The sequence below is a fragment of the Monodelphis domestica genome, chromosome 5 (genome assembly GCF_027887165.1).
Source record: "Monodelphis domestica isolate mMonDom1 chromosome 5, mMonDom1.pri, whole genome shotgun sequence".
In the NCBI taxonomy this organism is placed as follows: Eukaryota; Metazoa; Chordata; class Mammalia; order Didelphimorphia; family Didelphidae; genus Monodelphis; species Monodelphis domestica.
Genome location: NC_077231.1, coordinates 13,258,963 through 13,282,441, shown reverse-complemented (window position 1 = coordinate 13,282,441; position 23,479 = coordinate 13,258,963). Strand labels below are relative to the sequence as shown.

Sequence of the window (23,479 nt, the reverse complement as noted above, 5' to 3'; positions counted from 1 at the left end):
ACCTCACTCATATATTTCTCTTTCTGGTACCCACCCAACTACATGTACCAAATGGACAGGTTGGAGGCCTCCACTTTCCCTTCTCACTCTCCTTAACCCCTTGACAGCTGATTCCCAGCCTCACCATTTAACCTCCCAGTGACCATAGAGGGCTTCATCTCAATTCTCATCCTTTCAGATGCCTCATCCATTTATCCCCCTCTTCCCTCCTGGCTGGCCCTACCGCCATGGAGCTTTGGAACACTATGCATTTCACATCTCCTGGCACAGACATTTATTAGAAGAATGCACCAAGGGATCCTCGTGCTTTTCTTCAGTACTCTTTTTCCTGGTGTCCTGGGCCCAATGACCCTCTCTTTCTCCCCCCAGTTTGAGCCATTCTCCTCTTGTTTATTTTTATACATTTCACACTGCATGTCCTCTTGGCATGTCAAGAGCAAGTGCTGCATGTAAAGTGGGCCTGCTCCCTAACCCCTTTTTGTTAAAGGCAGCACCTTTCTGCTGCCCAGCGTCATTGACCTTGGACTTCTGAGCAAACCTTTCCCAACCTTTCACCAGTCCATCCTCCACCCCCAATTCAGGTCCTTTTCACCTCTTGCCTAGACTCCATGAAGAACTTCCTAGGTCATCTCTCCAATCCAACCTCCACAAAGTCACCAAAGAAGTTTTCCTCAAAGGGAAGGTCTGCTCATGCCCTCTAACCCCTTAATAAACTCCAGAGATTCTATGTTGCTTCTAAGATAGCCTATGGGTTGACATGGAGTGTTAGAGAGCTGCCTGTCTGGCTGAGAGACTATGGTATAGGAGACAGAGAGCTGGTTTCAGAGCCAGGAAGCCCTGGGTTCCACACCAACTTTTCTGACTCACACCAACTGTTTGACTTAACTTCTTGGTGTTCTTGGAAGCCATCTTAGTGTGGAAGTTTCCAAGAAGGTGCCACTGCCCACCCAGAGGATCCTGAGCCATCTTCTTCCCAAGACTCCCCTCTCTATGTTGGCTAAGTCCTCTAGACAGCCATCTCATGCTACCCAAACAGGTCTCCAGGGACCCCTTAATGGCCTCTTCCCAACCCTCCACCTTTCTTGTCCTCTCTGTGGCCTCATGCTGTGGACCATCCTCTTCACTTGAGCTTTTCATGAAACTGTTCTCTCCTGGTTCTCTCCCTCCTTGGAGCCCCATCCCAGGCTCCATTACTAGGTTTCTGTCTGGGTCACACACTAATCAGGGGTCCCTCAAGGCTCTGCCAGGATCTTCTTGCCTTCTCCTTTGACATTCTTCACTTGGTGAAGCTCTTGGGGATTCAATGACCATCTCTGTGCAGATGATTCTTAGATCCAGCCCTCACTTTTTTCTTGAACCCCAAAGCTCCAAAACTGAACTAATTTTCTTCCCACTTCCTAACTTCCCTATTGTCAAAGGTTACCCCATTCTCCCATTGATATGTTACACACCTTATGTCAGGCTCTCCACTAAGCTGTCCAAGTGATCTTCCTAAAGCTTGAGTCTGACCATGTCACTACCACCTCAATCAATTTTGGCAGTTCCCTGTCACTCCCAGGACCTTTGGTTGACCTTTGAAGGCCTGCCCCACTGGGTCTCTACCTCTCCTTTTTCTACTTTCATCACTGTATCCCACCCCAATAATGGCCAATCTTCTGATCCAACAGGCCCTCCTGGCTGTTCCTTGTACAAAAGACTCTCTATGTCCAGATTCTGGGCATTTTAACTAGCTGCCCGTGTTTTTCCAATTCTCTCCCTCATTTCTATCTCCTAACTTTCCTCAAGCCTCAGCTAAAATCTCATCAGTTACAGAAAGCCTTTTCCAATCCCCTTTAATGCCATTTGTCTTATAAAAATCTCATTTGTACATAGTTGCCTATGTGGTATTAACTCCCCATTAGAGTGTGAGTTCTGTTTTTCTCTTTTTCTCATCGTGGTCAGTACAGGGCCTGGTATATAGCAGGTACTTAATTGCTGCTTTCTTGCCTTGCCTATCCTATCCTATCCTACCCTGCCTGGCATTTGACACAAATTTGCCCCTTTCTATCTCTCACATTGTCAATGTTTCTGATTATGTTAGGCACAAAGAGGGAAAGCCTGAAGCAGACAAGTTCATATTAAGTGCAGTAAATATTATGAACAATGGATATAGTGGAATTATCTGTATGTAGGTTTTATTTGAATGCTGGTGGATATGGAACAATTTGAAGTCATTGTTCTAATGAAATACAAGTACAGCTGACATATGAAACCAGGAAAACACATCTTTTAAATGAAAAGCACTGGGTGAATCTAGTGCTAAGTCTTTTCTGTTGCCAATAGCAAACTACTTTTCTATTAATGGAGAATTCATGCCTTTCAAGTTTAAATATGACAATATTTATAAAGATGTGGTTTTGAAGGAATTATTTAAATTCTTTTCCTAACTTTCTTTGTCTTCAGGTTAGATTTTCTAGCATGCACTCTATAGTAATGACTGTGGGATTCAATTTTGGAGTGTAGTAGCCACATTAATTATTGACTCTGATCTTACTGAAGCCAACACAGTACTTGCTGCTGGGTTTTTTCTTCAATGATAAATAAAATATTTACAGAAAAAAAATTGCAGTGAGGTATAAGAAGAGCCAACTTCTTGGTTATTTGAGCCCTCTCAAAGGGAACTAGGCTACCCAAGAGGGAAGGGGTTTCTCACACAGAGGCTGGGCAACTCCTTTTCATCTATTAGCTAAAGGGGCTTCCTTTTCAGGTCATTGCACTGAAGTGACTTCGAATTCTGCGATTAAGGGCATCAGGACCCATGTTGGCCTTGGCAAAGACAAGGATTCCTCTTAGCCTGGTGTTGAGCCCTCAGTACTCAGGGGTTAAGTCTCATGTTTCTCCTTCCCCTCCCACCACCTGAAGGTTGTTCTACACTTAACAGTGTAGGGGCCTCCTCTAAATGATAGGCTTGTTTATACATATAATTTAGTTCAATAATCTCTTGCTGACATCCTATCATTCTTGAGACTTCACAAAGTATTGTCCTTACAAGGACCCTCAAAGGAAGGTAAGTGTCAACAAGACCATTCCCTGCAGGTGAGAAATTGGATTCAGAGAGGTTTGTTGACCATAACAGAGCTTAGGTATGATCAAGGGTTCCCTAAGAAACCCAAGGAACCCAAGATTCCAAAATGATGCTTCTCCTTCCCACTGCCTCCAGATGAGACTGTCATCCAAGATTTCTACATAGATTTAGGTAAATAAAATAAGGGGCAAATACCAAGGTACCTCTTTTTGTCAATTTCTTGCTGTTGTTTCACTTGCTGGTTTTCATATTCGCGAATATTTTCTACGCCAATTTCTTCACAAAAGTCATGGAAAATTTCATCTTCTACCTTAAATGATTTGTATACAATTCTGTTTTAGAATACATTGTGTATAAATAAGGCAGTTTCAATAAACAATTTCACTCGTTATCAGATGTGAGACTTTGCCAGAAAAACATCAGATCTAGCCCTGCATCCTATGGTTAAAGGTGACAAGAGCTCATTCTTCCTTGAATTTCATAATATCCCCTCAGCCAGATCCCAGAGAAGGAAAGAACACCAATATATCTGGGTTGACACTAGAGCCCATTATGAAAATTACTAATATCATTGAAAGGATTGGCCAAGGGAAGGAAATTGCAGCATGAATTTGTGCCAGTGACTTCCCTGGTCATTTATAGTGTCTAAGAGATGCCTAGGAACATGAGGAGGTGACTTCCCCACTTGGCCTGGAGTCAGGAAGAATCATCCTCCTAAGTTCAAATCTAGCCTCAGGCACCATGTTTGCCTCAGTTTTCTCATCTGTGAAATGAGCTGAAAGAGGAAATGGCAAACCATTCCAAGAAAACCCCAAATGGGGTCATGAAAACAACCAAACAATAATGACATTGATACTTATCTCTCCCTGATAGAACACCTTTCTTAATTACACACACACACACACACACACACACATTTTAAATTAACAAGGATTTGATTCTCTCCTACCACTGAGGAAAAAGAGAGGGGAATCCTAAAAATAAGCATAGCTGAGAGCAGCTGGGTTGCTCAGTGGATTGAGAGCTAAGCCTAGCTAGAGGTGGGAGGTCCTAGGTTCAAATTTGACCTCAGACACTTCTTAGCTGTGTGACCCTGAGCAAGTCATTGAACCCCCACTGTCTAGCCCTTACCTCTCTTCTGCCTTGGAACTGATACACAGTATTGATTCTAAGACAGAAGGTAAGGGTTTAAAAAAATGCATAACTAAAGCAAATCCTTGCCTTGGCAAACATGAACAAAACTATTTCTTGTTTTATAGCTTGAGCCTAGCTCTATCAGGCAGTAGGTATCTTGTTAGAATTTAAACTCCTCAAGGCCAGGGTCTGTTTCATTCTTCTTAGCTGTATGTCTAGCACCTAACACAATGTGTAGCTGCCAGAAGGTGTAAGTGCTGGTTGAAGGATTTCCCTCTTCTTTTCCCCAATAACACATAAATACATGCATCTATACTATTCCATCCAAGTCCATAAGACTTGTCACCTTATCTATCTTTTCTTGAAAATCTGTGATTTGTCGGATTCTTTTCTCAATGCCATCACTCAGCATCACGTACTGAGATTCAATGTTCAGTAATTCACTTTGGAGCTGGGACTGTTCCTAATTGTGAGAAAGAAGATGATTTTGACACGGTTAGTCCTCTAATTGGCTCAATGTTTGTATGATGAATCCAAGCAGCATGGGGGGTTCATAAAGGGGATGAGCACCAGCAAGGAGGGAAGCTGAGGGACAGTGCAAGACTGCAGCCTGACAAGGAGGTTGGTCTGTTGAGCAGAGATGGCCAAATCCTGGATGATGATGGATGATGAGGTAGTCAGATGAAGCAATTTAAATAAAACTGGTTTCGAATATAAAGTACTACATATCTGTAAGTATTGTCATCATTATTAAAAGGAGACACTAGTGATAGTGCTGTCAATTGTCAAGATGACTGCTATGGATGAGATCATTGATGGAGACTTGGGACTCAATGTTTAAATGCAAAAGTCTGAGAAAACAGCATTCCCTAGGGGCCTGGAGGTTCAGTCTGCTAACAAAGCTGGAGAGAGGTGATGGTGCAATTTAGATGAAAACCAGAGCCCGAGGTCCTCGAAAGACCATGGCCCTGGAGAGCCTAGACCAGTGTTCATTCCTCACAATAACAGATAGCTATCCAAACTCAAGGTTCAGTTTTACTGAGTTATTTTAAAAATGTAACTGTGAATCTGCATTAAGTCTCTCCTCAGTGAGGGAAAGAATGATGACTCAACACTTGGGGGTAGGGGGGAGGCAGCTGTCTACATGGAGTTTGGGGGAGGAAAGGGGCTTTTTCTGGCTTCTAGCTCCTAGATAGTAAAAAGCACATGAACTTTGGTGAACCTTTTGAGTTTGAGTGCCCAAAGGGCAAATTCAAGCTGTCTGTGAATCCTCCTGCCCCCATTATCCAAGAGGGCAGAAGGAGGAACCGCTTGCTTTTGGGCAGCTGGACATGCAAAAAATGTCCTCCAGCACTGGGAAGAGGGGGAATGGAGCAGCTCCCCAAGCTCTGCATGAATACCAATAAATCACCATTGCTGTCTAGGATCCAAGTTCCCATCTGCCCCACCAGAGACCCATGGGAATTTCTCCTGGGATGAGAGAAGGGTTTCTCTCTCTAAAATGAAAATATCTCATTTCTGTATATTGCCTGGTAAGTTACATTATCAGCTCAGATTTTATATCAGCTTGGCTAAATGGGTATTACCCATTCACTGTCTGTGATGGTCTTTGAGTAACTAGTACTTGGTAGGAAGGCAATCAAGATTCTGGATATAGATTGAGCCTTCTCTCCTTGTTAAGGGTTAGTGACTAGGAAAGGGACTTGAATTGAATAGTTACTGCCCCAATACTTTGGATAGGGAGTGTCAGATAAATGGTATTCATTTTCTAAAGAGAGAAGAATGGACCAGCCTCATTGTACCCATTTGTGGCTCTCCTCCAGATAGGAATCAAAGACTCCCTTAGAGAGAGGTAAAGGATCAACCCATGTGGACATTCACAAATGGGTGACACTGCTCCCTACAATAGATGCCTCATTCCCTACTTTGGGTCTTACACTTCCTATCTACTAAGTTTACCACCAACCATTGGAACTTTAAATGAATTCTAAAATGAGGGAGGCCTGTGTCCAGTTCTAGGCTAACAAGAATGTTAAATAAGAATCAGGTTAGACAGCTGGGTGGAATTGTCCTGGAGACAGGGGAAACCATGGCCTTCAAGTACCTGAAGAGTTTAGGGAAGGAAGAACTGGACCTATTGGGCAGGAAGCTGCTGCTGATTGATCTCAGAGCCCAGTGGAAGGAAACATTTATATCATGGGGCATGGAAGTGGGGTGAGCTTTTGAGGCTGTGAATTACTATCTCTGGAGGGCATTAAGCATAGCCTCAAGGGTCACTGGGGAGAGATGTGGAACAGAGTTCCTTTTTGGCTCAGAGTCTATGGTAAAACAAACGTGACTCATTTAAAAACTGAACGAATGTCTTCTGGCTGAATTACCTTGTTAAAACGAGCAAGATGCTTCTTTTTAATTGTCTCCAGTTCATTTTGAGAATATTTGAGACGTGTATGAGTTCCTTGTACCAAAGCCTGGATTTGTTTCAAATCTGTTTCTTTGCGTCGTATTTTCATTAAGTCCTAGAAAAGAGGAATGTAAGGAAAAGTTACCTTGCATTTTATACTACTGTGTTTCAGTGTTTTTCCCATAACCTCAACTGTTATTAAACACACACACACACACACACACACACACACACACACACACACACACACATATACTCCAAAAGAATAAACCACCTACTGGGCAGTTAGAAATACATGGTAACCCTTCTGAGTCATGGGTCATGCCAATCCCAGCTTCAGAGATGAAGGGGGCTTCAAGGCCACCAAGTCTAGCCCCTTCCTCAGACAAACATCTTCTTTCTGATATTCTCCACAAGGGACCATTCAATATGATGCCATTTGAAGATTTCCCACAGGAATGCAGGCAGGAAACTGTTCTGTGGATGGATGGCATCAAGGGCTGTGAGGTTCTTCCTTGAACTTTGGCTTGCTGGTCCTAATTCTGCTTTTTTGGGCCATGAGGAACAAGTCTCCTCCTTCTCCTCCATGAATACCTTCACATAGCTAAAGACATCCAACACAGCTCCTCCTAAGGATTCTCTTCTCCAAGATAAATATTGCCATTTCCTTCACACCTGACTGATCTTTTTGGAAACATACAAATGATTACCCAGGTAGATTATGGTCCTTGGCCTGAGACAGGATGCTGGTATGGGATTCCAAAGGCAAAACACTGAAAGTAGCTCTACCCTTCAAGGGGCTTTCATTCTCCATGGGGGAGCTATCTAAGACACAAGACAAGCCTGTTCAGGGTTGTAAAAGGCAGCTTGAAGAAAGAGAGAATTCTTAGAGCTGACATTTAAAATTGGAAGAGAGGAAGCTGAGCTGGGTTTTGGTGGAAGCCCATATAGCCAACACATTAGTGTGGAGAGAAGAGAAGGGGGTCAAGGATAACTGAATCTTAAAAATTCTCATACCCTACTTCATAAGATTTGGCTTTAAGACCATTCCCCATTTTAAACAATGAAGGAACTTAGATCAGGAATGTGAAACCTCTACTTAGATCAGGAATGTGAGACCTCTACTCCACCCCTACTTAAGCATGCTTTAGGGGAAGAAACTCCTTGCTCTGAACAATGAAAAATACTTAAACCCATACTTATAGTAAGGCAAAAGTTCTTAAACTGTGCCCCTATTTTTAGATCTAATACAAAAGGGTGCTAAGTACCTATAAAGGTCAGGCAACTTGTGAATTTACAAGGAGCAAAGAGGTGAGAACTTACTCAGAGGTTTTTTTCAGGTGTGAACTTAATCAAAAGTTTAAGTCTACTCAGGGGTGAATTTAGAATGGTCTGTCCTTTGGAAAAATGTCTACTGTGATTGGTAGATGTGAGGACTTAGGGAAGGTGACATAGGAGAAAATTCCCTTTAAAAGAAGGTCAAAAGGTGGTCTCGAGAGATTTAGCTGGGAAAAGCTGAATTGGAGGAGGCAGCTGGTGTCTCTCTGAACACTTGCTTGGACAAATCTTGTGGTGAGTGGATAAAAGACTGACTGATCTCTCTCTTAGAGTTTTCAGCCTAGGCTGGTCTATCCCTTTTTCTCATTATTTCCTTTTTTCTCTCTCTCTTTCATTAATTCCTCATTTGTATTAAAATCTCTATTAAACCCAGCTGACTTGGGTAGATTTAATATTTGGGAATTTTTCCCTGGCGACCACCTTATATTTGATTTAAAACAAGACACTGTCTTGAAACCATATTTTCTGCAGTCACAATTTAAGCCAACCACTCTTTTATCTGTAACAGTTTATGACTCCCACTATTTTAATCATCACATAACCCTGGTCACAAAACCAAGGAGGAAAGATCCTGGAAGTAATAGGATCAAAAGAGAGTCTGAGGAGGTGAGTACAACAGAGCTGGCAGCTGCAGAGAACCCAGGCAGATTGACTAAAAGCCTTTAGGCTCCCTAAGTGGGAGCTTTTTCAAAGCTTAGCGAAGGCTACTTGGACATTTAGAATCTACCTTTAAAAAGTGAGTCACACCCCCAGTGATGGAAAGTCAGCTTTTGGTGCCCATCCTTGATGCTCTTGAGGTCTAATTCTCACAGCAGTCTAAGCCCTCCTTAGACAAACATCCTCTTTCTGATATTCTCCACAAGGGACCAGTCAATATGATGCCATTTGAAGATTTCCCACAGGAATGCAGGCAGGAAACTGTTCTGTTTTCAAGGAAGGAAGGAAGTACTAGACTATCTCTTGTTGAAGGTGGGGCAGTAAAAAGGGATTTGTGATTAAGCAAGGTGCCCAACTTGATGGTCCCTTCCAATTCTTGGATTCTCCAAAGGACACCTTAAGTTAGGGGGAAATATGTGCAGTCACTTAACAAACAATTAAGCACCATCAAAAGTGATTATATCTAGTTTGGTATCCATGTATTTCTAAATTATAAATCATGGGGCACTGGAAAGAGGCTGGCCCTAGAGTCACAGGACCAGGATCATAATTAGGAGGCAGTTGGGTAGTACAGTGGGCAAAACATCATGCCTGGAGTCAGAAGGACCTAGCATCAAGTTCCATTTAACCATTTCCTTGCTGGGAGACTCTGGTGACTAGGCATTTAACCTCTATCTGCCTCAGTTTCCTCATTTATAAAAAAAGTTTTAAATCTATGATCCTATGTTTATATATAAAATTATACCCTGAAGCAGCTAGGTGGGGCCAAAGTGGTTAGAGTTCTGAACCTGGAATCAAGAAGACCTGAATTCAATGTCAGCCTCATATAGTTCCTAGCTGTGTGATTTTGGGCAAGTCATAACTTTGCTATGTTCTGAGAACAAAATGAGATAAAAATTGTAAAATACTATTAAGATACTAGTTGTTGTTGTCATTATTGCTCTGTTATTCCCTATGTTACTCTGAACAAATACTTAAGCCTCAATTTCCTCATTTGTAAAAACAAGGGGGCTGAATATGACTGACCTTAAAGGTCTCTTCCACGTCTAAATCCTACTTCTAGGGGGCAGCTGGGTAGCTCAGTGGATTGAGAGCTAGGCCTAGAGATGAGAGGTCCTGGGTTCAAATTTGGTCTCAGATACTTCCTAGCTGTGTGACCCTGGGCAAGTCACTTAACCCCCATTGCTTAGCCCTTACCACTCTTTTGCCTAGGAGCCAAATCACAGTATTGATTCTAAGACAGAAGGTAAAGACTTTAAAAAAAATAAAAAATAAATCATATTTCTAAAATAAAATGAAAATTCTGATTATATATTGACAAAGGTAGTTTAAAAAAATCTATTTTAAGTTAATAAAACTTCTTGGAAAATACACTGGAATTAGACTCCAAAGTACTGAGTTCCAGTCTTTGATATACCACCCAGTCTAATAAGGCCTCCCTGAGCTTCAGTCCCTTTGCTGGATGAATAGGGATAAGAACAGCTGCATCACCTATTTGTGAAGTAAGTACCTGTCAGTTATGAAGAGCCAGAGTTGAAATGGAGCTATCTATCAAAAGCCAATGATCACTATTCACTTGGGTGGCACTGAGGAAGCCAGCCAGAAGTCTCCCCAACAATGCTCTGGGTAAACATCCTCTTTTAGTATGAGCACACCCACTTACCTTTAACTCCCTGATGAGCTGGTCTCGTCTCTCCTTGAGCTTGTTTATTTCCTTTTCATCCCAGCACCTTGCTTTGAGTTTTAAGTCACTTGATCCTCCAGATATTACTCCAGATTTCAAAAACAATGTTCCATCAAGAGCCACCGTCTGTGAATTCAAACTGATTTCAGCTGGTACAAGTTGTCTTGACAGGTAAATATTTCCAAAGAAAACATGTAGAGACAGTACAGGAGCCCCTGTTGGCCTTCAACAGAAACATTAGAGGGGAAGGCTGAACCCAGGTCGTCAAGTTGGCTTTCTGCAGAAACAGCAGGAGGCCTTTCACCACAAATTCAATAAATTAACAGAAAACAGGGAGCCAGAGTCAAATTCACATTCAAAGGCAGGAAGACCAAGGTGGAATGGCTTTTCTTCTTCCTTATGATGCAACTCTTTGTTTAGATACAACTTCAACACTTACAGCTAGTCTGTTTCAGGGCATCTAGGTGACTCAGTGGATAGAGAGCCAGGCCTGGAGGTGAGAGGTCCTGGATTCAAATCTGATGTCAGACACTACCTAGCTGTGTGACCCTGGAAAAGTCACTTAACTCTCATTGCCCAATGATGGCAAACTTTTAGAGATCAAGTGTGCAAACTGCAACTCTCACACCTCATGTGAGCCCCCTGCCTTACCCCAGACAGGGGAGGAAGGAAGTGCTCCCATTGGGCTGCTGGGCAGAGGGGTAGGTCATGTGAGAAATGTCCCTCAGGAGAACAGGGAGAGGAGGAAGGGAGCAGCCCCTTCTGTGCCACAGGTTCACCAACATGGGCCTAGCCCTTATTCTTCAGCCTTATAATGTAAAGATTAAAATTTAGGGGAGACTGAGGCATCTGAGGCAGGTAGAAATTAGTTTCTCTCTGCAAGGATTATTATATTTTTTAGAGGTTTATTAAAGGTTAAAGATTAAAGAAAATACAGAATAAGAAAAAACACGTGCCGGGAAAAAAAATTCTCAATCTTCTGATTTAATCTTTATAGCTAGTGCCTAGAATTTTTTTAAACCACATCTGTCCAAGATGCTTTTTAGAAAACTATCTTGATCAGCTCCTGCCTAGGGCCCTCTCCTGCTCCTGCTTCTGCAGCCTCTCACCTGGTGCCCGAGTTCCCGGCCCTGCTTGTCTTTTTTTTACCCTCACAAAGCTGTTGATCAGCTCCTGCCTGCCGCCGCCATCCTCTTCGGACAGCCGCTTCTCCCGGCCCCACCCTGGCTGCCCGCTCCACTCAGCCCTGCTTGTCTGCACTCTGGCTCTGGCCCCGGCCCAGTGGACTTTCTCTCGATCACCTGGCCCACCTGATTCAACCAAGATTGTTATCACCTGATGACCTGCCTGCCCAACAAACCCAGTTCCTTGGAGCAGATCACTAGGGACTCATTGTGACCAGCTGGTAACAGTATTGACCACGTGGGTGGAGGGGAGAGACAGAGGGAAAGGAGTATGGGTAATTTTCCCTTAGGCTAAGCCTCCAAGTGGATGGGGTATTGACTCCACGTGGACGGCCGGCCTGGGCTCCATGTAGACTGGGGCAGGAGGAGGGATCATATCAGGGGAGAGAGAAAAAGGGAGAGGAGAAGAAACAGATTTTTGAAGCAGAAACCTTAATAGCAATGGGCTGTTTAAAAGGATACCTTTTGACTCTTCTGGTAATTTCATTGACTTCACCTGCCTGTCAGGGAGCAGACTCAGCCCAAAGATTCAACTTTAACTTTGAAGGGGCAAATGGGTGGCCCAGCGAACTGGGAGCCAGGCCCAGAGACAGGAGGTCTCTAGTTGAAATCTGGCCTAAGACACTTCATGGCCATGTGGCCCGGAGCAGATCACTCAGACCCCATTGCCTAGCCCTTACAACTCTGCCTTCAGACAATAGGCATTTAAATGGATAATTAATTAAAAGAAAAAAAAAACACACCCAAGGAACCTTAAAGACTGGAAAATTTTAAGGCATTTCAGACTCCAATGGTTTATACAAATCTCTGTATTCTATAGCATTTTTCCTGATTGTTTTGTTTAAGGTTTAACTTTGTGATGTTAAATTCATATGTTACTGGATTCAATATTATTCTCTTACACTGAAGGTTGATTGAATTTATTTTTAATGTACTGCGTTTTAAAATTCTGTTGTTTTTTCCCCTATAACTGTGCAAAAAGAAAATATTATTGAATAAGCCCATATATGAAAAAAACAGCTTTTTTCTATTTTGCTGAGGATAGATGGACTTCAGAACTGATTATAATTGTATTAACACCTTTGGAAAATTTAATATGCTAAATATCTCAAATTATTTTAAGAGTTTTTAAAATATGATTTTTGGAATTTTTTTTAACAATCTCTGGTTATTTTTGCCTGCCCCTACCACGAGGTAAGGCCCATTCTAGTAGCTGAAGTGAAATACATTTTATAACCCCCAACCTTCCCGCATTTCTAAATATGTTAATGGAGTTGGGCAGTTAATCTCAGGGCATTTGTACCCTTAAAAAGCCTCCAAAAAAGGAGCACCCCTTTATTTATACTCTTCAGCTCATTACTTTACTTGCATCAGAATGATATATAGATTTCATCTTAACCCAAGATGAGTTTTTACTTTGTTTTAAAAAATATGTTTATTACCAAGGTTGAAAGATTGCTATGTTTGTAAAAATTGTGACAAATATCCATCAACTCATAGGCTTTTAAATGTCATACAACTTATGTGAAATATGAAAGTGTGTTTTTTTGCTATTGTAATTAATTGGGCTATTGAGAATTTTGGGGATACTGATATCTACATATTTGTACTACTGTATTTTTAAAAATGAAAAATTGTACTATTGTTCAATTCATTTGCCTTCTACTCACAGTGATCATGGCCAGATATTAAGAGGAAATGGATCTCATTTTTGGTGAGAAAGCCTTGCATTTTATATTTTCTTAGCTGACACAGTGTCAATGATCATAAGCTACATTTTTGAATTTTTTAAAGGTCTTTTATTATTATATTTTTCTTGTATGTGCAATATACTATTTCAGTATTTTTTATTTTTTTATTTTTTCTCTCCTTTTTATATTTAAAGCACATGTCACCAGCATTGAGGTTTTGATTTTTCAGTACTACAAGTCTGAAATGCATTTGCTAATGCATGCCCTAAAAAGCTTGTGACTATAAAAATGATGCCACTAATTATTTAAATAAATTATGGGACTTTGCTTAATGATTCTGTCTGATTCCAGGACAAGATATACACACAAGAGCCATTGCACAGAGCCAAAGAAAAGCCAATCTAGGATGGATTGATTCACTTCTAGGCCAATACAAAGGTCTTGAACCTAGTGTGAAGACTCGAGGTTACTATGTTTAACATGTGTTAAGACATAGGCTTTCCTTGTGTCCACACTCACTCTGAAAATACAGACGAGTATCCTCAAAACCTTGGCTCCTATAATCTGGTCCCCTTTTCTGCCTCTCATAGTGTGGTACTTTTCTGTAGTCTTGGCTATTGGCTGGGTAAATGCATCATTGCTTAGATCATTTTGATTGGGCCCTGTTTCAAGGACCTGTTCTAGATTTATTTTTCTTTTTACTTATAATTTTTTCACATAAGACTTTGCTAGTCTATATTTTCATCCAGAGTTTTTTCTTTTTTTCTTTGGATTTTTCTGATATCCTTTTTATATCTCTTGCCAATTGATTCATATACCTCATACCTCAGCCATGCATCCCTAAGTGATCCTGTTTTTTTAATCACCCTCTTAATGGGGAATGTAATATTATTATACATGTAATATTATTTAAATTGCAAAGTTTAAATTCTTTTTGAGAATAATTTTAGGTAAAGAAGATGCTACCTCTCTGAACCCAGAAACTGAACTGTTGGAGAAGACATAATGAAGATGCCTCCAGACCACAAGCTGCACAAAATTGAACTTTGGGTGTGGTTGATTGAACATTTGTATACTTTCATGCCAAAGGGGACTGCCCCCTAACTGGCTTTTTGTCAATGCGTTCAGCAATTATTGGGGTTTTTTTTCTTTATCCTCAAATTATTGTAATCTTTAAATTGATTATGTTTTTATGATCCTTTGGGGAAGGACTTCTTCCCAGAGGATCAAACGGGGTGGGGGGAGAATGTAAAATTGAGATTTGAACTCTGGACTTCAATCCCCACAAGTCCTTGCTCCACTTCCCCAAAATGCTTTGTAATCTCATGGAATTCGAGAAGGTACTTAAGCTGATTGCAAAGGCTTTTGAGAGCTCTCACTCTTGGACTTCCGTTTTGGGGCAGACGTGGCTCTTTCCATAATGTAGGTGAGGTCTTGTCTAGGCCTCTGTGGCCTAGGCACCACATGTTTCTTATCCTGTATTTTTTTTAATCCTTAACTTTTAATAAACCTCTAAAAAAATATAATACTCCTTGCAGAGAGAAACTGATTTCTACCTGCCTCAGTCTCCCCTAAATTTTAATCTTTACAATAACTAATACTTAGTATTGATTCCAAGATGGAGGGTAAGGGTTTAAAAAACAAAACAAAAAGAAATTTATGTGCTCTGAAGATTAAATTTTGTTTCCTCAGTCATTTCATCATCTCCCCCACCCCCCAATTAGCTACTCGGGCCCATTGAAGGCCATGTATAATACATGTATACATATAATGCACACATGTGACACCCAAGCAACATCCAATCCCAGTTCCCAGATCCAGGCAGTCTGGTCCCTCTCACCTTCAGCCGCTCAGGCCCATCGAAGGCCATGTGCCGGGCTTCTTCTACAGTCTCACACACAAGCCCATTGCCACACACAAATTGAATGACTTTCTTTAGCTGTGGAAGTTGTGTCTGCACGACATCTATTACCATTTTGGAGCCTTTCATCTCCCTCAGTCTTTCATTGATGGGTTTGATCTGAAAGATGTAATAAGGCACAATGCCATGCATGGTGGGCATCCCCAAACAGTGACAGTCTTGGTAAGCAGAACCCAATGTAAAACAATAGTTGCATGAGGTGAGGTGGAAGGAGAAGGCAATACACTACTTGTTTTGTTATTTTAAGAAGAGCAGATAATCTCCGGAGGGCTCCCAAGATCATAGAGTCACAGGTTGGGAGTCGGAGGGACAGTAAAGGCCATCTAGATCAAGCCCCTCATCCCACCAAGGAGGAAGCTGAGGGCCAAGTATTCAAGAACCACCCCACTCTGTGTTGGGCTCCAGGCTAGAAATGAAGGCTACAAAGCCAGAATCAGCACTGGGCCTATAGGGTAAGTGCTTAATCAATGCTGGTTGACTGACTCATTCACTCGAGAAGTTTCTAGTCACCAGGTCAGTTAAATCTAACAAAAAAGTCAAAGTCTAAATGGACAGTGATTTGGAAAAGCCTAAAATATGGGTGAGATCAGTCAAGTCCAACTGAAAAAGGCTTTTGTGCTGAGCTTTGATGGGAGAAGGAGAAAGACTATTCCAGGCTTGTTGCACAGGCTACAATGAATGCCCAGAACCAGGAGGGGAAATGCTGGGTGCAGGGTCAGTCAGGAGACTAGCCTGGCTGGTGCACACAATGTGTGAGGAGGAGACTGTAATCAGCTTTGAGTCCTTCATTCCATTCATTCCACAGCCTGAAAGAATGAATGAATAAACCAAATATCTAAGAGACTCTACTTGCTGCCAGGAATGAGCCAGCTGGGCCAAAGCATGAAAGGGTAAGCAGAGGACAGGGCTGGCCTAAAGGCTGCAGGGAGATCGAGGCAGGTAAGGTGACCAATTCAGAGACAACTGACCAGAAAGAGGATATGTAGGCAGATGAGTGGGTTGAGGGGTAATAAGATAATTAAAAAAAAAAAACATTTTGAACATGCTCAATTTGAGATGATTCTGGGACAACCTGGTGAAAATTAAAGTCCAGCAGGCAGCAGAACTGATTTGAAAGGGCAGGAGCCAGCTCTCAGTTCTAGGCCTCAGTGACACTTGGCTCTCTCCAGATGACAGTGCATCCCTGGTCATGCTTTCTAGGAGTTATAACACCTGCCCTCCTCACCCTGACACCTGGTCCTAGAGGGGTTGAAGCCTCCGAGTTCCCCAAGGCCATTTGCTGACTCTAGCAATCCCTCCTCCTTTGAGGTGACTTTTAACCACATTTTCTATGTAATCTAGATCCTGGTGGCTGGTACCTTCTGATTTTTTCTTAGAGAGCTCAGTGCCTGGCTCATCATTTCCTTCTCCATCCAGTCAGGAAATGAGATTCATGCAGATACTCCTCTTGCTTCTCCTATTCTGGTTTCACCTTCTGCCCATCCCAATCATCCTCACCCTTCAGGTAACTAGACTGACTCTACACTGTCCTCTACCCAAAAATCTCTTGCTTCCTGGACCTTCTGTCATTCATGCCTGGACAGATCCAAAGCTGACTCTGCTAACTTGAGCCACTGGTCTACTCTGCTCTTGCTGAGACAATGAAATGAACTATAGCAAATTAAGTAAACATGCTGACTAGCTCTACTTCTAATTTATTGATTTCTCTGGGTTCTCCCTACAGCAAGGCAATCCCGTGACTCTTCCCTAATTGGTTCTTCATCCCACATACACCATAGCTGTCCCAACTTCTCTTCGCCCTTCAAGCCTATCTCTACTTCTGGGATAAAGACTTAGCCTTAAACATTGCTAATATATCAAGAGCCACTCCCTACAAGCCCATATCCATACCACACTCTCCTTTGTTCTAGCTTCTATTTCACTCTCTCATGCCTGACTAAGGCCAACGCCCCTATACAAGCTCTTGATCTCATCTTCTCCCATATACTCCAGCAGATCACTCTGAGCATTAATCCTCTCTACCCAGGTCATGTCTTTCATCCACAAGAAGGTGAACCTTTTAGAGACAAAGTGCTGATCTCACCCCTACCCCCAAGACCAAATGCTTTGTCCTTCTCCAGAGACTGAATGTCACATCCCTCTTCCAACCTTGCCCCCTCAGTACTGCTCCCTCCTTACCCCAGACGGGGGAGGGAGGAAGTGTTTCCATTGGGCTGTTGGGCAGAGGAGCAGGTAAAGTGAGTAATGTTCTCAGGTGCATGGAGAGAGGGAAGGGAATAGCTCCACCCTGAGTTCCTTTGGCTTTCTTGTAATGAACTCTGGTGGGCAACTGCAGGTGTGCTTACAGAGAGGGCTCTGTGTGCCCTTTTTGGCACACATGCTATATAGGTTTGCCGTCACTGCATGAGACCTTACCATCTCCTCAAACTACCATCCAAAAGTTTTTCTCCTTTACTCAAATTTCTAGAAATTTCTATGCATACTGTTGCCTATAATTCCTCAACTCTGCAATCTAGTTTCCAATCTATTTTTTAAAAGCACAGAGCTTTCTTTTATTCTTTTAATTTAGTTATAAATTTTCTCCTCCCCTCCAATGAAAAGGTTAAAAAGGTCCTTATTATAATACACATGCATATACATACAAACATATATCCATGCAGAACACATTTCCATATTATCCATGTCCCCCTATGTTGGTCCTGCCCCCTCCCACAAAAAGTAAGAACAATATGTTTTGATATGCACTCTGAAGACTTCTGGTCTAAGATGGCTGCAGCTCTTCCTACTACCAATCACAACAAAGCATCCCAAAAGGACAAAAATCAAAATCAGACAAGGAAAGAAGCTTTACTGTAGGGTGTAATCTTGAAGGTAGGAAGAATTTGGGCATCTCCACGCCATAAGGGGGTAACATTACACCTACCAAAGTGTGAGCTGATCACCCACACATATACCAACTATGGAACCAGAGTTGGAGCAAAGGCTAGGGCAATCTCTAAATTCTTGGGAGCTGGCTGAGGGCACCACAGTCTTACCCTTGAGGACAGTGAGAAACCTTAGGTGTGAAACTTGGAACCTGTGGATCGCGGGAGCTGAGATGGCACAGAGACAGCCTGACCACAGCAGATGCCACAAAGACTCAAAAAATAGCCTCAGGCCAAAAACCACTCTGTAGCTTGCCACATCGAGTACTGCTTGCCCTCCTCACTCAGACTTCTGGCTGAGAAGGGAAGATAAAACTAAAACCACAATGGCCATCAACACCCAAGAACTACAATCCACAAATACCAAAAAAAGTTAAGATACAACAGAGAAAGCCTTTGACATTGGATAACTTCTATGGAGAAAAGGTGCAGAGTATGGAGGTGACAGCAAATAATGACAAACAAACAAACCCATCCAAACTTAAAAAAAAAATGGAGATTAGTCACAAGCACCCAAGGAACTCAAATTGGAGTTTAAGAACCAAGTAAGAAAGATGAAGGACACTTCCGGGTAAGCATGGCTGCAATCTAGACGCCACACGCTTCCTCTCCCCGGCACCGAATGAAACAGACTACATCAAAGGAGCATAAAAATCACCTTTGGCGGAACAGGACTCCCCAGTATCCCACAGAGGTGAAGGTACGCGGGGCTTGAACATTTCCACACTATAATAAGAAGGAGGAAAAGCTTGCACAGAAAAGTGAACTGAGCCGCCCTTCCCCCACCTCACCTCCCCCACCAAACCAGAGTGAGCTACCTGAGCGCTCACCGGGACAGCGAGTGAGTGGGGAATGTCTCTGTCTGGGGGGGGGGGGGCACTCCAGGGTCCTTGGGATCTGGGGACTGCCAGGAAAAAACGTCTCAGGGCGGTTTCACTGGAGAACCTGGCGCTGAGCACGGGGGTCAGCGGAGCTGTACTTGGGGCGGCTGTGCTGAACATCTCCGTGGAGCTAAACACCAGTGGCAGACCACGCGATGATTATCTGGGCGGAGCTGAACACCTGGGCAGTGTGGCTGTGATCAGGGACCCAGCGCTCTAAGAAACCTCGGAGGCTGGGAAGAACTAGTCTGAAGCAACCAGAATTCACAGAAAAACCGCCCATATAACCCAGAGCCCAGACCAAAAAGGAAAGGGGAATAAAAACCACCAAAGGGATGGCTCACATGGCCCAAAATCAAGCCTCCAGGAAGAAAGGGAAAAAAGTGACTATTGAAAACTTTTATGGTGGAAGTACCCAAGGAAAAGAGGAGAATGAGGAGGAAACCCCAAAAAAAATCAGAACATGCCTCCCAAAATGGAAACTATCAACAAGCTCTGGAAGATCTCAAACTGGAACTTATCCAAAAGATGGAAACCTGGAAAGAAAAATGGGAGAAAGAGATCAGCAGTCTGACAGATAAGACTGCTCAATTGGAAAAAGAGCTCGAAGCATCCAATAGAAGGGCAGACAAAGCTGAAAAGCAAAACGAATCCCTAACGACCAGAATTAAACAACTCGAAGAAAGTGAGATGATAAAACAGCAAGAATCAATAAAGCAAACCCAAAAAATTAATGAATTAGAAGAAAACATAAAATATCTCACTGAGAAGGTCACCGATCTGGAAAACAGAGGGAGAAGAGGAAACCTCCGAATTATCAGTCTCCCAGAAAAACCAGAGATAAACAATAAACTCGATATTATTCTACAGGAGATTATAAAAGAAAATTGCCCCCACGTTCTGGAGCAAGGGGGCAAAATAGAAATAGAAAGGATTCATAGAACACCTTCTATACTAAATCCCCAAAAGACAACCCCTAGGAATGTAATTGCCAAATTCAAGAGTTTCCAAGAAAAGGAGAAAATTCTACAAGAAGCCAAGAAGAGGAGCTTCAGATATAAGGGGGCTCCCATAAGGATCACACAGGACTTAGCGGCTAACACACTAAGAGACCGCAAAGCATGGAACACAATATTTAGAAAGGCAAGAGAGCTGGGTCTCCAACCAAGAATCAACTACCCAGCAAAACTGACTATATACTTCCAGGGGAAAGTATGGGCATTCAACAAAATAGAAGATTTCCAAGCATTTACTAAGAAAAGACCAGAACTTGGAGTGGAAAATTTGATATCCAAGCACAGAAAGCAAGAGAAACATGAAAAGGTAAATATGAAAGAAAGGGAAAAGGAGATAAATCTTATCTTTTTCTTTAAGTCAAACTCTCTTCTATAAGGACTACATTTACATCAAATTATATATATTAATATGTGGGGAAAATGTTTTGTGTAACTCTCATAAATTGTAGCATCATAAGAGTAGTTAGAAGAAACATGCATAGGGAAAGATTGGGGCATTAAGAAGATTTGGGGAAAGTGGGGGCAAAGAAAGGAAAAAGGAGGGGGGAACCATCGACAATACTAAGATTTACTTCAAGAAATAGGGGGGGACTTAATAGAATAATCTTTCCCATATAAAGATACACATGGGAAGGGGAGGGGAAGAACCCTCATATGAGAAGGAGAGGAAGAGAGCGTGAAGTGGAATTACTTAAACCTTACTCTCAGTGAAATCAAATCTGAGAGGGAAGAACATCTAGATCCAGTGGGATCCTGAATTCTATCTTATCCATTAGGGCAAGAAAGAAAGGAAAATTAAGGAGGGGGAGGGGGAGGGAGTATAAAAAGGGAGGGAAGGAGAGGGGGGAGGGGATGGGAGCATAAAAAGGGAGGGGCTAGAAAGGGAAGCATCTCAAGGGAGGGGACTAGGGGGACTGACCTAAAGTAAATCACTGCTTCAAAAGGAAATAGCTAAAGAAGAAAGGTCAGAACTAGGGGAAGATATCAAAATGCCAGCGAATCCACAAATGACAATCATAACTTTGAACGTGAATGGGATGAACTCACTCATAAAACGTAGACAAATAGCAGAGTGGATTAGAACCCCAAACCCTACCATTTGTTGTCTTCAAGAAACACATATGAGACGGGTTGCCACTCACAAGGTTAGAATTAAAGGTTGGAGTAAGACCTTTTGGGCCTCAACTGATAGAAAGAAGGCAGGAGTTGCAATCATGATATCTGACAAAGCCAAAGCACAAATAGACCTGATCAAAAGGGATAGGGAAGGTAAATATATTCTGCTAAAAGGGAGTATAGACAATGAAGAAATATCACTAATCAACATGTATGCACCAAATGGTATAGCATCCAAATTTTTAATAGAGAAACTAGGAGAATTGAAGGAGGAAATAGACAGTAAAACCATATTAGTGGGAGACTTGAACCAACCACTATCAAATTTAGATAAATCAAACCAAAAAATAAACAAGAAAGAGGTAAAAGAGGTGAATGAAATCTTAGAAAAATTAGAGTTAATAGACATATGGAGAAAAATAAATAGGGACAAAAAGGAATACACCTTCTTTTCAGCACCACATGGCACATTCACAAAAATAGATCATACACTAGGTCATAGAAACATGGCACTCAAATGCAGAAAAGCAGAAATAATAAATGCAGCCTTTTCAGATCACAAGGCAATAAAAATATTGATCGGCAAGGGTACATGGAGAGCCAAATCAAAAATTAATTGGAAATTAAATAAATAAATAAAATCAGATAGTTAGAGAAGAAATCATAGAAACAATTAACAATTTTGTTGAAGAAAATGACAATGGCGAAACATCCTTTCAAACCTTATGGGATGCAGCCAAGGCAGTACTTAGAGGAAAATTCATATCCCTGAGTGCATATATTAACAAATTAGGGAGGGCAGAGATCAAGGAATTGGAAATGCAAATCAAAAAACTTGAGAACGAACAAATTAAAAACCCCCAGAAGAAAACCATACTAGAGATCCTAAAAATTAAGGGAGAAATTAATAAAATCGAAAGTGATAGAACTATTGATTTAATAAATAAGACTAGAAGCTGGTACTTTGAAAAAACAGACAAAATAGACAAAGTACTGGTTAATCTAATTAAAAAAAGGAAAGAAGAAAAGCAAATTAACAGCATCAAGGATGAAAAGGGGGATCTCACCTCCAATGAAGAGGAAATTAAGGCAATCATTAAAAACTACTTTGTCCAACTATATGGCAATAAATATACCAACGTAGGTGATATGGATAAATATTTACAAAAATATAAATTGCCTAGACTAACAAAAGAAAAAATAGTTTTCTTAAATAATCCCATACCATATCAGAAAAAGAAATCCAACAGGCCATCAAAGAACTTCCTAAGAAAAAATCCCCAGGGCCTGACAGATTCACCAGTGAATTCTATCAAACATTCAGAGAACAGTTAATCCCAATACTATACAAACTATTTGACATAATAAGCAAAGAGGGAGTTCTACCAAACTCCTTTTATGACACAAACATGGTACTAATTCCAAAGCCAGGCAGGCCAAAAACAGAGAAAGAAAATTATAGACCAATCTCCCTAATGAATATAGATGTAAAAATCTTAAATAGGATACTAGCAAAAAGACTCCAGCAAGTGATCAGAAGGGTCATCCACCATGACCAAGTAGGATTTATACCAGGGATGCAGGGCTGGTTCAACATTAGGAAAACTATCCACATAATTGACCACATCAACAAGCAAACCAACAAGAACCACATGATTATCTCAATAGATGCAGAAAAAGCCTTTGATAAAATACAACACCCATTCCTACTAAAAACACTAGAAAGCATAGGAATAGAAGGGTCATTCCTAAAAATAATAAATAGTATATATCTAAAACCATCAACTAATATCACCGGCAATGGGGATAAACTAAATCCATTCCCATTAAGATCAGGAGTGAAACAAGGATGCCCATTATCACCTCTATTATTTGACATTGTATTAGAAACACTAGCAGTAGCAATTAGAGAAGAAAAAGAAATTGAAGGCATTAAAATAGGCAAGGAGGAGACCAAATTATCGCTCTTTGCAGGTGAAATGATGGTCTACTTAAAGAATCCTAGAGATTCAACCAAAAAGGTAATTGAAATAATCAACAACTTTAGCAAAGTTGAAGGATACAAAATAAACCCACATAAGTCATCAGCATTTCTATATAATTCCAACACAGCTCAGCAGCAAGAACTAGAAAGAGAAATCCCATTCAAAATTACCTTAGACAAAATAAAATACTTAGGAATCTATCTCCCGAGACAAACACAGGATCTATATGAACACAACTACAAAACACTTTCCACACAACTAAAACTAGACTTGAACAATTGGAAGAACATTAACTGCTCATGGGTAGGACGAGTCAATATAATAAAAATGACCATCCTACCCAAACTCATCTATCTATTTAGTGCCATACCCATGGAACTTCCAAAAATTTTTTTACTGATTTAGAAAAAACCATAACAAAGTTCATTTGGAAGAACAAAAGATCAAGGATATCCAGGGAAATAATGAAAAAAAATACAAAGG

General features: G+C 41.4%; 1 protein-coding gene across 5 annotated transcripts in view; it reads right to left on the bottom strand.

Moving 5' to 3' along the window:
• The window catches only part of SMC1B (structural maintenance of chromosomes 1B), a 77,192-nt gene that overhangs the window by 18,725 nt on the left and 34,988 nt on the right, over positions 1-23,479 (bottom strand). For all 5 annotated transcript variants that reach the window (XM_056797624.1, XM_056797622.1, XM_016425550.2 and 2 more), the window contains 5 exons: positions 14,994-15,173; positions 10,258-10,404; positions 6,577-6,714; positions 4,545-4,661; positions 3,268-3,374 (listed from right to left, as the gene is read on the bottom strand). In XM_056797624.1, coding sequence (XP_056653602.1) covers positions 3,268-3,374; positions 4,545-4,661; positions 6,577-6,714; positions 10,258-10,404; positions 14,994-15,173 — 689 coding nt within the window. The remainder of the gene's footprint in view (positions 1-3,267; positions 3,375-4,544; positions 4,662-6,576; positions 6,715-10,257; positions 10,405-14,993; positions 15,174-23,479) is intronic.